Here is a 16,743-nt window from a genome sequence, read left to right as displayed (position 1 = left end):
TACCTTGTTGTGACTCTGCCCCAATGACATAATTTTCCATGGCTTCTTTCCTTAAGGTTGCCCATTTGAGTGTACTGGAGGTGACGATCTGTTTAAGTCTAGCGTTATAGAGACCCACGCCAGCATCAGCTATGGCTCCCACTGCTAATGTGGCAGTCAGTAGAACCACCCACCATCCACTGGAACAGTGTTTTGTTTTCTTCATTGTTGTCATCTGAAACAAAAAAAAAATACTGCTAAGTGTCTGTCAGAACTCAGAACACTCATAAAATCGGGTTTATAATCATCCTAAAACAACTTGTTATCGTAAACTAGAATTATGCGAAACAATGGCAATTTTTTTTTGAAAGATCGTTACATGAAACTTCAACATGATTTTATATCTAGGTATCACTTGAGGGAGTAAATCAAAATTTTATTGACTTGCTTTTCATGTTCAGAAGTTACTCTGTCTTTTTTTATAATTCAAATAGACATCGATATAGTTAAAACAGGTTTCACTTTTAACTGTACAAAATTTCGTCTTTACATCTATAATAGTTCCTGAATGGCTGTGACACACACAGATGGACAGACAATGTAAGAAACTATAAGGGTTCCTCGTTTTGCTACGGAATCCTAAAAAACTTACACAGAACAGCTCACATTGTCAGTATATGACTTAGGTACATATTTGTCGAAGTATTCATTGCAGTATTTTTACATAAGCTTTAAAACTCAAGTACTGCAGTGATCAGTCTAGCACAGTATTTACTGGCTCTAAGCCAACGTAAATAGTGCGGAAAATTTTACGTAAATAATAAATATCCATTATCCATAGCAAAAAAATATTTTAAAAAATAGTTCTAGCAATTTGGCTTGCAACCATAAATTAATTGATGTCTCTTTTTAACGAATTTTATACAATACCTACTTCCAATAGTGTATCTAGAAAATTGCCAGAAATAAGCATGCCTTATATTCTGAAGAGGAAGGCTTTTAATGCAGGAGTTAGTTGAATATTCAATGGATCTTGCTCCTAATAAAGTAAATAAATAAAATTGCTATAAAATAACTCTGTTAAAAATCAGTTTCTACGTGGTTTTACTTTTTGGTACGCGGTAAAGTATAATTTTTTTAAATTGCCTCCCTTAGTAAATGTGGGGTGAAGTAAAGTAAACAAGCTGTGGTACGATCGCTGTAAAACTCAATTTTCTTGACAAAGTTACCGAAGCCATTTCACCTTTGAGTAGGGTGTGGCTTTTTGTACAAAATGAGATTCAACATCTCATACGTATACTCTATCTGATGTAAGATAGATGTATCTATACGTATACTCTACTAGTCTATACTATTCTAGTTTGTAAACTAGAATTCGATTTGCAACTCAGTGACATTGAAAGTAAGATGTAGATTCCATGTCTTTGAAGATGCATGATAAAAATAACAACAAATAAATTAATTAGAAGAATTAGACATTCGTAACACTTCACACGTTCATACTTTAGATGTTTGGATATTGGATAAAAGCAGGCGTTACTTTTCGGAAATCTACGATTTACAAGGACAGCAAACTTAATATTTTGTTATCATCCGCAAAAACAGAGACACTGGAGCATACTTAGAAAATGACGGCTACAATGCAAAACTCTATAGTCATAGGGCTGGCTGTGCATATCGCATACTTAACGCACGTTGTACCTTATTTATTTTATTAGCTACTTGTATTTAATACAATGTTCTCTGTCACTACCTAAACTTTGTAGTTTAAAATACTGTATATTATAAAATGGCAGGGCCGCACTATCCTACTGTTGCAATTTCTGTTCAAAACCTGATGAATTTTGTACCTATGTGTGTATAGTATGGGAAAACTCAGTTTTATTTGTTGTTTTATGTTGCTTATGTCTTCTACGGTGCAGGTAATAAACTGGGGTGGACACCGAGGCGCCAGGCAAATCGATTTAATGCATCCACTTTCATTCCACCATTTACTACGGTTTCGTGAGAACATTGAATAAACGTTATCAAAGATTTATATTTTATGAGTATGGTAAAAAAAAGTTGGGTTGAAATGTTATGATCATTGATCATAATCAAAATGTTATATTTTTTCACGGGCATGGCCATAATTTACTGTTTATTATTCTACATCTATTATTTTGTCGTCACAAACTGTGAAGGCTCATCTGAATTACTTGCCTGACATAAGACCTGCTTTGCAACTGGCTTCCATTGAGGTGGATGAACTCTTAATGGATATTTTTGTACTGTTTTGAGGCTCCAAATCAGAAAATCAGCGTTTGTTATTACTACCTGACGTACGTACTACACGATTTTTCCGCGTAAGCGAAGGTTATAAAAAACTTGAACTCTTGAAAAAACTCGTTATGGCCCTCTATTAAGCGAAGAATCTTACGATGTTTTTGTAAATTTAGGGCCATTTTAAAAAGAGGATTTTGAAAAGCTGATTCAAGAAGATCTATGTAGATATCACATACAATTTACTTAAACTCTATTTACATTCTAGTGTTTGTAATTTATTAAGGGCTGTTTGAAAAGGTTTTCCTTACAAGAAAAAGGTCTACACCCAAATTCCGCTCCTTATCTACCCTAAGCCATTGTATCTAGCGTAAATCAAGAGGGTAAAGCTAAGATTCGCATACATCCTTGAGTTAATAGAATGGTCGACATTTTTCTATTTATCGGAAGTTATTATCTTCAGTGGATTTCAGTACATTTTTGTTCCTGGTGCAAAGTTTAACTTTCAATATCGAATATTACAACAAAAAACCGGTTTCAATTAATACCTAAAATTGATAGTGATTCTATTTTCTGTGTTGGTAATGGTCTTGAGTTTGACAATGCTTTTTGTGTCACTCTTTGATTGAGGCTTAATTTAATCTTAATTGACACATATATAGAGTGTTTAATGTTTGTGTAGGTGTATCGATATTTTTTTAAGGCTTTCTAGTTTTGTTACCACCCACCTCTTTTAAGAATCAGCCGCAAGCTACAAACTATTCGATACGTTCTACATAACCTTAAGAGCTTTCTTCCCATATTATCGCTAACCCTCAATAAGAATCAGCTTATTTCATAAACGTTTGTAGTTCCGACTATGAGCTTTTTTAAAGCGCTCTGCCATAAATCATCATAAGCAATAATAATTTATCAATGTAGCGATTGGATTTAATTCGATTTAATAGTTCAATTGGGGTTTGACACGGCCCAGTTACTCCGACACAAATTCTAAAACCCCATTCGTCGTTTGATCAAGATTTGATATATATTGCTTTTGAGATAACCAATATGTAAGATAATTATAGGCACATTCGTAAATACGAAGTGTAACGTATAGAGTGTAATGAGCAATTGCTGAAGCCGAGTAAGAAAATACATATTATTAAGTAATATGGGGAATCTAGTAACGAAAATGCAAGGGAATGAAAACTGTGAGAATGGTAATGCTAATACTCATTAGATACCTACCTAATATAGTTAAGTAAGCCTTGTCATAGCCACTGTCCGTGGCCTGTGCAAAGAATACAAGGGCAATTTAATTTTGATTATTAAAACGACTCATTACGGTATGCGTGACAAAAAAATTGTGTACAATTTTGTCGATCCTTTTTAGGTCATGAACGTTAAAAATAAAAATTACCTACTTCAAAGCCAAAGGTTATCATGGCATTGAAAGATTATTAGACGTGTCGAGGCATTCGCGTAGGTGGACCTGTTGTATGATAAGTAGGAAATTAATTACATTTGCTGGAGTAATACGAGAGATAGGCTGTCTTGATAGACGTTTATTGTTATAGAGACCTGGGTCACTATTATTAGTTTAATGGTTGGATGAGTTCACACGTTTCCTTATTCAGATAATATTATAAACAGTGGATTGATTACCATCCTTATTGAGTGACGTATATTAGGTTTGTTTAAAATCTCAAACAGACAAATTTGCGAACCTCAGAACTTGTGTATGGCAAAACATCATTCAAAGTTCATCTAATTCATTCTAATGGATACGAAAACTAGATTTTCTTCTTCTGTTATAAAAGTGTAAATAGGGTTCAGGGCAAGAAAAATATTAAGTATTCGTTGATGCCCGCGACTTCGTCCGAAATCTTTGATTGCATATGCCAGTTTTCGGGATGCAAGCTACCTCTGTACCAAATTTCATATAAATTGGTTAAACGGACGGGCCTTTAAGAATCCCGTAGAAACTCTTCGATTTTCAGGGATATAAAGTGGCCTATGTCCTTCCCCGAGAAGTAAGCTAACTCTGTACCAAATTTCATCAAAATCGGTTAAAGTGTTGGGCTGTGAAAAACTAACAGACAGACAGACACACTTTCGCATTTATAATATGTCTTTATAAACAGTCAAGGACAATTATTTCGCCCCATTACAAGAATCTGAAAGATTTTTCCAGTTCACATTCCACTGCAAATTCCAACACATTGTTCTCCCGTCTTCTACTTGTGACACTCGACGTGACAAGGGGAAACACCACTTTCAATAAAACAAGGAAATCTCTTGTTTGAGTCCTCCCAACTTGTTACGAGCAATTGCTTGATCTACGAAGCTACGATAGTATCTAGATATGCGTAAGTATTGACTCAAGTATTCTGTAGTGTAAGGTTATTTTTAAAAATTGATTCCAGTTGTCAAAAATAATATAATATTATTAATTTATCTAATGCAGGTAGTTTGATAAAATCGATATTTGGCTCATTCGATGTCATACAATCTGTTGCTAGGCGGCCAACAAGATTGAACTTGCATAAATACGGGTGTTTCGAAGGTTTTAGTTCAGTCTCCTTCTGAGATTCGGAGCGATATCGCATATTTTCGGTATTTGGGTTGTGAACTGGATAATTAGATGTTGTGATAGCAATCACGCTCTAATTAAATTATTTATTTTGGCATTAGTTTGTTTAGATTAAAACTCTCGGATAACCTTACACATTAAACTTGTGTTTTTTTTGTGTTGGTTTTGGAGAGGACATTCCAATAATTCGATAAAAATATTTAAATAATACCTGCTTTTCTGAGTGACGCCAATAATAGTATTGTGTTTAAATATTTGAATTTGCATAGATTTCTTGCCTTATGTAAATTATATTTTGTCATTTCTAAATTCGCCTAAACATTGACATTTGTAAGTGTAACCACACACATTGTAATTTGTATTAGGTGTACATTTAGTGTTAAATAAATAAGAATCATTTAATAGTCCTATTTACGATGATGTCGATGATGATGTCCGCAACTTCATCCGCGAGGATTCAGGTTTTTTTTAATCCCGTGGGAATACTTTGGCTTTCCGGGGGAAAAAAAAATTGGTGGTCACTCTCCGGGTCTTTAACTGAATTTAAATCACGGCGATCTATTGATCAGTGATCCGTAGCTACGTTACTGAAGGACCAAGGAAACGTAAAAAATGATATGCCATCCCCTTTTTGCCAACTCTTTATTTTTTCGGGATAAAAAATTCCTCATGTTAACTCTCCACTATAACCATAGGTAGGTACGGGTGTTTAACTAAGTATATTCATGCAAGAAAATCACGTCAATCTATTGCTCTGTTGTCGTTACGTGATTGAAGGACAAATAAACAAGCAAACACACTTTCGCATTTATAATATTAGGGATTACTATTCACATAGATACACACGATGCTTATAGAAGCTGTTCTGTTAAAATAAATATTAGCATGTACGTAGTAAAATTCGCGATAGGTATTTCCACATCTTCCTATTTCATTTCAATTTTACACTTGTTATTATTTTAAAATATGACATCATCTAAGCAACAAAGATGTATTATGGCAGTAAATATTACTACTTTTACGCATTACTGGTACACAACTAGTACTTGGTCACTTTTATGAAACCTATCTACTCAAATGTAATATTACTTACTACAATGATTACCTACTACCACAATGCAACAATAATTTTATTATTCTTTTCAATGTCAATGCCAATTGCAGATGATGATGCATTCCATAATAATAATTCTTTAGCATCCAACCTTCTCGTTATTGCAATTTTCAACATTAATGATGTAAATTGTATGACTGATACTTGCGGTATTAAATAATAAAAAAACACTTAGTATGCCAAACGAATAATATGGAAAAAACATTTGAAGCACACATCCTTTTAACAGAAAAATGTTGTTACAACCACTTTGCTTTCAATAATATTTCTTGATTTTATAGTATTTCGAAACAAACTTATTAAAGCTCAGAACACTATGGAGGCTGAGAGAGAAATAATGACAGATTTGTATTTGGATAATATATCACCAGTCACTCGAGCTGACACTCTGAAATTCCGACCACGAAGTCGTCTGTTACCACAGCGCTCCATTTATCATAAGCACTGTGCAGGTAGATACAAATGTTTCGACATTTATAATAGGTAAGTACATGCGATACATGAAAACAGCATAAATTGTCCTTTTTAAGTGCGAGGTCGTTTTAGTTTTCCATTTTCCCCTATGCAGGTATACAAACAACACAGTTGTTGACATGCGAAGTACCTACTTCATAAAGTGCTCTGCAAAATATAATTGGTTCAGCTACCTACTGCTTATACTACAGTAGATCCTGTATGGAATGGACGTAAAACAAAACACTATCAGACTTTTACAAAATACAAAGTAATGAAAGACAAATCACCTCCATACTAAAATAATAAATCTATACAAATAGTATAAATGTGAAAGTGTGTCTGTCCCGTTACCTTTTCATGGCCCATCCGCTTAATTGATTTTGAAGAAATTGAGTACAGAGATAGTTTGGATCCCAGAGACGGAAGTAGGCTTCTTTTTATCCGGGAAAATTAAAGAATTTCTACGAGATTTAAAAAACCTAAATCCACGTGAACGTATCGTACTTAATTATTATTTTGGAAACCTTTGTATCTTTGAATATCTTTACCTCCAAAAATGTGAACTATGGCCCGCTGCTCAAATTTTCTTCCTGTTCATCCTCGAATAAGTCGAGATATCGAAATTTATCCCCATGTCTATCTTATTCCGTACCTACCTATATTAAAATCAACCCTTCCTCATCTCCTACTTGTACTATAATCGCATTATCTATGTAGAAGCAATCAATAATGTTCGGATTAGTGTCGCCTTTTAATGCGGGCTCCATGAGCTTCAGTACGCTATGCTTTCACTATCTAAATCGATCATTGAATACCAAATATAAAATGTCACAACAAATTCATCTAAAGTCCCATTTTAAAATCAATCACGGGTTATTAATTTCATTAATTTTTATATTGGAATCCCCAACTGAATAAATCCTTCAGGTCAGCTCAGCCGAGTGAATGCCTAGAAAGTAACTTATCTTTGTTCATTTTGTAAGGAAACAGCATTAAGCTTTTACTCCTATACATTCCATTACGGCTTCGAACAAGGAACTGAAGGTAGCCAGAGCATTAAACTAATTAAAGTCTGCTAAGTAAATATACGTTTTGTAGTCGCCAATTAACTTTATTAGGTACCTGCCTACGTTTGGGTTACGAATACTTACGGTAAATTTATAATTAAGGCAATTATTTTAACTGAACTGATCTGAGGAACTCGAAAAAGAATGAAAATATTCAAGAATGAATACAAACTTTAACTCAAACCTCAGAATACATAATATACTTCAATTTCAATATTGTAACATTTTATGTAAGCACCTCTAAAACTCAGAACTAAGAATCTAATCTATGCTAATGCTTATAATTGTAAAAAAAGATCGATTCCGAAAATTCTTTCACTGATGTTAGCTACATTATCCCCGAGTGCTAATAGGCTATAAATTATGACATGCGGACGAAGTCGCGGGCAAAAACTAATCGATTCACAAATCTAGTAACAATGTAAGCAAACGTCCGCATCCTAAGGACAAATGGTACTTATTTCTCTTGAGATCTCTATGTAACTATCACATAAGGCCACTCAACATTTGCATTCAAGGTGAACATTTGACGATTGACAACTATCCATATGTATATTGCCTAATATGTATCTATTGCTTCAATATTAATGTGTTAAACATTACCCTAGACACGAAATAAAGAGCAGAAGCATGTGCTAACTTTGCTAAGTGTTTAGTTGATCTCACGATGTCGTTGGATCGTGATCGTGACATCTTTCTTGGTATTCGAGAGTGATCGCTATCGTTGTTCGAGCTTTTCGTACAGTCGTGTATAGTCTGGCAATTATGGTGCTAATGGTTTCGTTATCGGGTGCCTTCTCATCTCTTACTAATGAAATGGGTTTAATTTCACGCTGACACACTTTACCAGACAATTGCTTTATTAGCACACTGAGGCGAGAATCGAGATCGATGCGGCCTAATTTGTTTTCTTATCGAGTTTGCTTTCTAACTGAGTTTGATTAGTTCCTTCACTTGATAATTATTGTCGTTTATCAACCTTGGTACGGTTTGTGTCAATGTTCATGTCTTAATTTCAGTAGTCTGCATCATGTTGTCTTCATCAATTATTTATCATAGATATTATGACTAAATAAATAGATCTCAAAGTTAGCCGATATTTACCTATTAATCATGTTAATATGTAGGTTATTCACGTTAATTCTTAATGGTAGACGACGACAAAGAATATGTAATTTTTATAACAATAAATTATTGTCACGTTCCTTTTTCTCCGTTTCATAAACAAGTTCAGAGCCTATACCAAAGAGAGACCCTTTGGATCAATAATGTTTTTGCAGGGTCTTATTTGTCGTATTACCATTACACTTTGGCACTATAATGTGAATCTTCCTTAAGTGAACGTAACACGGTAGCGAGTCCATTGATCTGCTATAACACTTATAGAGAATGAAAACGGTACTTTAATTTGTGACATTAGTGTATCTACTGGTAATTTTTTGCTCATTTTAGCACGGGTACGGGTATTTACTGAGCTGAGCTTTTTTATATATTATTAGACGCAGTGATGTTCATTAAATTAAATTACATAGAACGGCTAACATACTAAAAATATTGTTCTATGAAGCGGTCAAAGTTAATATGACACTGGCCATCGATTACAAGTAAAAGCGGAGACTGCTTTTTATACTTTGGAACTGAGGTATAGACGTGAATGTAAGTCATCTATACATATAATAAAATTGTAGAAAAGTGGTGTCTGTACAATGGAAATATATAAAAAAAAAGTAGCAGGGGTTGTTATTATATCGATGCCGAACCCAAAATTGTAATTAATTTTTTTTTTGTCTGTTTGTCTGTGTGTTTGTGCACGCTAATCTCAGAAACGGCTTATTCGATTTAGATACGGTTTTCACTAATATATTATAGTAAGCTTCACTTAGCATTTAGTGTTTATTTCATGTCAATCGGTTCATAAATAAAAAAGTTATGTCAATTTAAAGAATCACGCGCGCCTGAGCGTCCGTGGCTATAATATAAAGCGCGGTCACTATTCCACGCGAACGAAGTCGCGGGCACAGCTAGTTAGGAATACATATCAACAAGTATCGCTTCAAGAGAATGCAAACGGTATTCTCACTTGTGAATCTTGTGATCATACGCCGTGTGCTCCGGTCACTTTTTGCGGCAGTGTAAATTGCTCTCCGGGCGCCGCTGGCTTAACTGTCAATAAATCATTCCCTATTGTTCTCTTTATTATTGTTTGCGTCTGCCGTCGAACGTACGGATACATTTACTGCAATACTGTTGCAGTTCTACCACGGTAATATTATGTATGTTCTACTGATGGATTTTACGGTGTATGTTATTGAAACGAGCGTTACAAATGGGAGTTCACGGGAATTTCAAATTTAATCTGCATCGTAATTAGAAATCTGGCGTTATCAACAACCCTATTCATGTTGCATTAATTTGGTATGAGTTCTCTAAAATAACGATTGCAAGTACGTACATAAATTATCACTTTTAACTTTATTTAAATCAGCAATTGTGACGATAAATTGTTGAAGAAAAAATTTCGATTGATTTACGTAGTCGACAAAATTGTGATGATGCAAAGTTTTATTAGTACACTGCATTTATATTGTTTTCAAAGTCTGTAAAAGTTATCAGTTATAACTACCCAGGCGTCAGGCTCTACACTACCCGGTGTAGTACTTATGGCCACCTATAAAGTAGATGTCAATGGCAATGTTTAAAAATAAACAACAATCGCTAAAGACGAACCTAACGCAAATTGTGGTTATTGTGAGTTGTGACTCATCAAACAATAACAAAAGTACCTAAAGGCATTTTAGCTATTAATTTATTATATTCTGAGGTTAAACGGTAGATGCACACTACGAGTAGGTAGTTATTATCAGGCGCCGAGCAGGCAGCAGTGACGCGGTCGGAGTCTCGGGACGTCGCGTGCGCTGACGCGTGAACCAGCTGATAGCGTGGGAATCACACCATGCAAGAGGAGTCAGACCGTGCCCATAGAATACCAGTGCTTTATGCTCTACTTGTAGCGTTTAGCAATGCATGTTTCACAATATTTTATTTGAAAAGCCTACAACGTGTGGTTCGGCTACGACCAAAAAACTGTGATTGTACAAAAGGAGTTTGTAAATGGCGGAAATGTATTTCCAAATTGTTCTGGATATGGATACTGATAATGTGAATGTAATAAAAAGTATTAAATAAAAAAACGTTTAGGCACGTACTTTGTCGATACTTTGTCAAAGGCTGTTACCTAATATGGTGAATTTACTCAGCTTATCCATATCCTGCCTATAGGTGATACGTATATTATTTAACCTAACGCGATACTATAATGCACTTGATAAAACTCTTTGTCTAGTCTTTTTTAGTTTTTACGTACATTTTACATTTACCAGCTTTAGTATCTTCATCAAAAGGTTTACGTATTCCAGTAATCCATTTTTTATTTACCTACCTATCCCACTTAATCCCATCCACGAGCTGAATGACAACTATATTAGGTAATTGGAGTTCATTAGGATAAAATACAACGTAAACATTTGCGTAGAATTTTCGTTGTTTACATTACTAACTGCTCAGTACATAGATAAGTGTAAAGCGAGGGTAACCACCACTGAGTCATTCATAACAGTCATACTAGTACTGGTATGATTCAAAAGCTCTCAGCACAAAAGGATGCGGGTTTGCTCGCGCTGTAGTAGAGTCATCAACCTGCGCTCTAGACACACTTGAAGGCAAATAATTGTTCAATGAAATTCAATTCACATTTCACCCTGTACGCGTAAGATATCAAAGTTCAATTCAGAAATATGAAATCAGATGTATTTTCCATGCACAGAACTTTCATACGCAAAGGCAAAACAAATGTCACTTGTTAGTTTACACTATATGTTTTTTTGGGAACAAGAAATGGGTTAATTATCATTTGTAAATTGCAAGACATCTTTATGCATCCAGTGAATATCAAGAAACATATAACCAAAACAGTCATAATGTTGTATTTAAAATAAAAATAAATTAATTCGAGGCCACTGATGCCGTACCATTTGATTTTGTACACCATTTTTGCACTACCTGCAAAGAACTAGTTGTTGATAGTTGTTTTTCTATCGCCTGTCTGTGGTCAACTTGTCACTAACAAAGTTAAGAGAAATCTATCACCTGTTGATATTGCAGATACCAATAACCGATCAATGAAAAGTGACTTGCCCGCGGTCATCACGCAATGTTTTGCGCGTGCCCTGAATAGCGATGTCAGCTTTCAATCCATTAGGCTAATTGAGGCGCCAGCTCCAAATTGCAACCCACAGAGGGCAACATACTTAGCTGATCAGATATTTTATTTTTAGCAGTCTATACTTTCGTCTTACGAAGTAGTTACAAACTTGCTTCGCTGTTTGCCGGGCTATTTCATTTTTTGCTACGAATCGAGTAGGTACTTACCTAATATTAAATTCAAACAATTAATTATTAAATTATTTATACCTACCTTAATTATTTACACATCTACCTAAATTATTTACACATCTACACTAATACAGTAAGGAAAGTAAAGTTTGTAAGTTAAGATTTAGAAGATAATTTCCGGAACTAATGATCTGATCCTAAAAGTTCTTTAACTGAAAGATAGCTACTTTGTCCCCGCGTGCGATAAGCTATAGTTAATTAGGTAGTTATATCACGCGGATGAAGTCGCGGGCAGAAGCTAGTACTTCATAAAGTTAGCCACTTGCCTCTTGAATGCAATCACAAACTGTTATGCATTTGCACTACAGTCTTGTCTTCAATGCTGATAAGGTTTGTAATTTTTGCTGCCTACCCAAAAACTTATAGGAAGAAGAATCGCTTTTTATTGTATACCTACAGTATTATCATTTTATGCCTTACATTACTGGCTGTTCGATCCTTGCATTTTCATGATCCCACAACATCATAAATGTTTTTTTTATCGGATTCCGAGACTTAAATTTTACATTAAACGGCCGAATGTATTTCTGTAACAGTTTTACAACAGGTCACGTCTGGTCAAACACCGTTCTGCATTATGCATTATCACTTGCAGTCGCGCCATCAACACAGTCACCAGAGCTCACGATGCGTGACGGTGTTGGGAGATTTGCAGATAAAATTGCATCCATACATAACGTCATGAACCTATTGAAAATGTGCTTCCGTTTGGAAAGCGTGACAACTCAACGTTTGGAAATCAACTTGGATGCGTTGGTTGGCGTCAGATCCTATATTTCTAATTAGTACGAGTCATGTACCTTCTCTGTACCTTCATCAAATTATTTAATATATTATCAGTCATATTTTTTCACAACACGGGGTTTAATAATAACTACAGTTAGTTCACTCTGCTCTCAGTTAAGTCGTCTCTAACATCACAAAATTCATAGTAAAAAAATTGGCGCAATTTTGTTTCTTTTGGTTTTTGTTGTTCGGAAATATGGACGCCTGGGCGTCATGATAGAAAGTGAAGAGTGTGAAATTTTTTTCAACTTGTGGAGCAACCACAAGTTTTGAATTAACGATGTTAAGTTTTTCATGAATAGTTACAGACAAGCGTAAATACATATTTGTAGGTAAATCTTTAGTAGTGATATAATACTTAATTAAGTTTTGAAATTACATGCACTTCCTAATGGTGATATTGTGTCGACGACCGCAATTCGATAAAGATAAATGGCAATAATGCTTTCAAAGGCAACCAATAAATCAGGCGTCTGGACTAATTACTATCTGTGAGGATAAATCTTGCTCTATTACACACGCTGTTATATTCAAGCCACATATTATTAGTAACTCTATAATAATAATTGAAAGTACACATTTTAATTGAACATTATGCTTGTTCTGTTAGGTGCTGTTAGGCTGAATTTTAGAAAAAACTTGGTACATCTCTACTGTCCTCGAACTTATACCATAATATCTTATATTAAAAAATAATGTATTAACTAATAAGGATTTAAAAAGTTTCAGTCGATAATTTCTAAAAACTTTTTCAGAAAATCTGCATTATTAATTTCGTCCCTGCCGAGAATAAATCAGGGTATTTCTAGTTTTATATAACAATCCAGATGACCTAGTTAAAGTTATAACTGAATCATTCAATGACTACATACTATTTAAGGTGCCGTCATATCATTATTAATATTGTTTTTGTTTATCGCTATAATAAAAACATAAAATATTAAATGGAAGAGCGCAATTTAATTAAAACTTCCTAGAAATTCACTAAAAAATATTCAGGTCCCGCATTCACGAGCCAACGAATTTTAGCTATTGCCAGCGACCTTTACAGCCTAGCCTGTAAATGGCGAGACAACACAATGGTTTTCAGTAAAATGTTATTTTAATTATTATTATATCCTCCGCTCACATTCCGTGCCGTGTTTAGAGTTTACATCTACAATCTCATGTTTTGAAATTATTGTAATTGTTTATTATTACCTAGTTATGCACAGACCTGTGTTGTACCTATATCCTTTTTGTTAATTGTACAAACATCTTATCCAAAGCGATAAAAGTACAAGTAGGATTACATAATAAAAATGCACGTAAGGCGGATGCCGGAATGGAGGATGACAATCTGCGGCTCCCCACGATTTGCGACAACAAGCAGCAAGGTCGTCGTCTGATTGTCGATAATAGTGCCACTTATGATATGTCATACTGACACACTGGCGACACTAGCCCAGTTACACAACTCCATTATTTGATTACCTAAATATTTCTATCATTATCACCTTGAAAGTGAGACGCGTCATCAAAAAGTACTATGTCATCAACTTCCTCTTTGTATTTATGTTCTGGCTTATTGTATCTGATATTGAAGTTGACTTGCACAAACCTTTCAAATGTGTTTATGTAAAATTTTCTAGTCCTGTCCTTTTACTATCAACCCTGAAAAAAACTTGTCAAAGCTTTTCTGTGACAGCATTACAAAATTTAACTAAACCAGTTTCACGAGTTTTGTGCAAGTGGGCCTTAGTATTATTTACCTTCATTTATTTACTTATTAATTTCACCAACATTAGAAACCGAATACTTATAACTTGTATCCTCTCGTTACAGGTTATACAATTCAAGCTTATTTACAATCACTTTCTTCATATTGGTTCTGTAATATGGTCCAAGTGCTTACTTAAGTTATTCAAAAAAGTGCAGACGCAATAACATGCTCATATCGTTGACGTAAGAAACCGTATATCAAATGCACTTATCATACTTTGAGTTGTTTATTCCATCCTGGCTCTTGACAGGATTACAGTGGGCACACGGTCTCGTGCGGGTAGTGAAATGAACTATTTTTAGATTGGTGACGACATCAGCAAAGAATCCCATTGAATTCAATTTTGTTGTTTTTTGCGTTTGTCTCGCTTTGATAAGTTGATTCCTGTTCAATAGTATTGTTTGCGATATCGGGCCTTTTAATCGTTTCTGATTTATAGAGCTCTTGATAACTACAATAAGCAATTACCTTTTAGTGATCCGCTATAAGAATTCCAGTTTTGTTGTATATTTGTATTTCGAAATCTGTAACAATCCAAACAGAAACAATTAGAATAAAATCATACGACTAAATGAAGTATCGATACTGTAGGTACTAATGTAAAATTGCAATGAAATACCTACTAGTTTAAATAGGGAGTGCTGCAAGGCAGATGTCTAATTAGATCTTGCACTTTGCTTTACAGTATATGCAATTAAGGCTTGTATTACTCATACAGTTAGCTCATAGTGCGTTCTGGTCTATTTTAGTTTGCGAATACGATTAAGGTTAATCTTTCTTTTCAATTAAACCATTACTTTCAAGTTTCATCTGCCTTTTCTAATTTGTAAGCTGAGTACTTACAAGTTATTCTATTAAAGCTACGTTTGCGGTTAACCAAATGTGATGAAATGGAAACTGACTATGGTTTCTTCAGTTACCGCACAATTAGTTAAGTAGTCTAACATTGAAGCGGTGTCTGGATAAACGTCCAAAGCCACATATTATGTACGGATTACAGTCTAGAAGACAACTCATCATCATCATCATGATCTACCCATTGCCAGCCCACTACTGAGCACGGGTCTCCTTTCAGAATGAGAAGGGTTTAGGCCATAGTCCGCGGGTCCCAGTGCGGATTGGCGGATTTCACACCCATCTGAGTTTGAGAACATTATGGAGAACTCTCCGGTATGCAGCCGGGATCGAACCCGTCGATCTCTCGAGGCTGAAGTCTTAACCACTAGGCTATCACGACTCTAATATCGCATGATTTTCATGATAATTTCACAACTCCTAAAATTTAAATCCAAGACAAGTATAATTAATTAAATTTAAATGCCGTTTTACATTTCGCAAGCTAACGTAAGCTACGTAAAGTAACGTTATCTTATGAACAACCGTGTTTTGTTAGTGCTTATATTTTGCGAGAATGCGTCACATAGCACCAGCAAATGTGATAATGCAGTCGTTATGCAGCGTAGGTTGGCCTTCGCCACGGCAACGGACCCATTGTGACTGGTTACAATGAACACTTAGAAACCAGATATCTGTCTTTGTACACAACATCTCGAGTTTAATATAATTGAAATACACGCCGAGCATCTAATTGACTGAAACGCTGTTACGAAATAAGCTTTATTTGACTCCGTTTCCTCAACACATTCAAGTAAGATTATATCAATTTTTTTGTCATGTCGTGTGAGTTTATTTGGTAACTATCTCTTTGAGTAGAGTTCTGAGAATTAACTTGTTTATATAGAGACTAATACGCAATCAAACGAATTAGCCTGGAAATCCAGAGCAGATTCAGAGTAGATACCTACTAGATAGGTACATAGACTAATCTATCAAAGGAAATTAGACTAGTCTCTTCATCTCCAATTTCAGTGAGTAATCCACAAAACTGACACTAGCTTGAATTTTTATTATGAAACAGTCTGCCTGAATAACAGCTCTAACCAGCTACAGCTCCAGAAACTTAAGATTTTGAATGTAGGTTTTCTTTATAACGTAGAAGTTGGCTCCGTGACAGTTTGGGAAACGGGATCCTTAGAAAGCCCAAATCCACGCACACGGTCTCAGGAAAATTCTAGTGAGTGTCCGTAATATTTTTGTAACAAAAGTAAAAACAACAAATGTTCTTGCAGATTTTGCGGTTAGCATTACTGTCTTGAATAATTGCTTATTTAACCACGACAATGCACATGTGTAGGGATTTCCAATAGGGGAATCCGATCACAACACCCCACATCGACAGGGGTCAAATAACCGAAGAGACGCCATGTATTTTAGGTCTTATTTATACTAA

General features: G+C 34.9%; 2 protein-coding genes across 3 annotated transcripts in view; one reads left to right on the top strand and one right to left on the bottom strand.

Moving 5' to 3' along the window:
• The window catches only part of LOC123881118 (mitoguardin), a 63,328-nt gene that overhangs the window by 14,842 nt on the left and 31,743 nt on the right, over nt 1-16,743 (top strand). The window lies entirely within an intron of this gene.
• Nucleotides 1-16,743, bottom strand: part of LOC123881199 (protein unzipped) — a 38,508-nt gene that overhangs the window by 1,244 nt on the left and 20,521 nt on the right. Inside the window, exons 2-3 of one of the 2 annotated variants that reach the window (XM_045929859.1) lie at nt 14,922-14,977; nt 4-214 (exon numbers count right to left, since the gene is read on the bottom strand). In XM_045929859.1, the coding sequence (XP_045785815.1) occupies nt 4-214 (211 nt within the window). In that variant the 5' untranslated portion in view covers nt 14,922-14,977. The remainder of the gene's footprint in view (nt 1-3; nt 215-14,921; nt 14,978-16,743) is intronic. The other variant, XM_045929870.1, reaches the window with a different exon arrangement.

Source organism: Maniola jurtina, chromosome 1, assembly GCF_905333055.1.
Source record: "Maniola jurtina chromosome 1, ilManJurt1.1, whole genome shotgun sequence".
NCBI lineage: Eukaryota > Metazoa > Arthropoda > Insecta > Lepidoptera > Nymphalidae > Maniola > Maniola jurtina.
The sequence above is the reverse complement of the archived record's forward strand: the minus strand, read 5'-3'. Positions and strand labels throughout refer to the sequence as shown.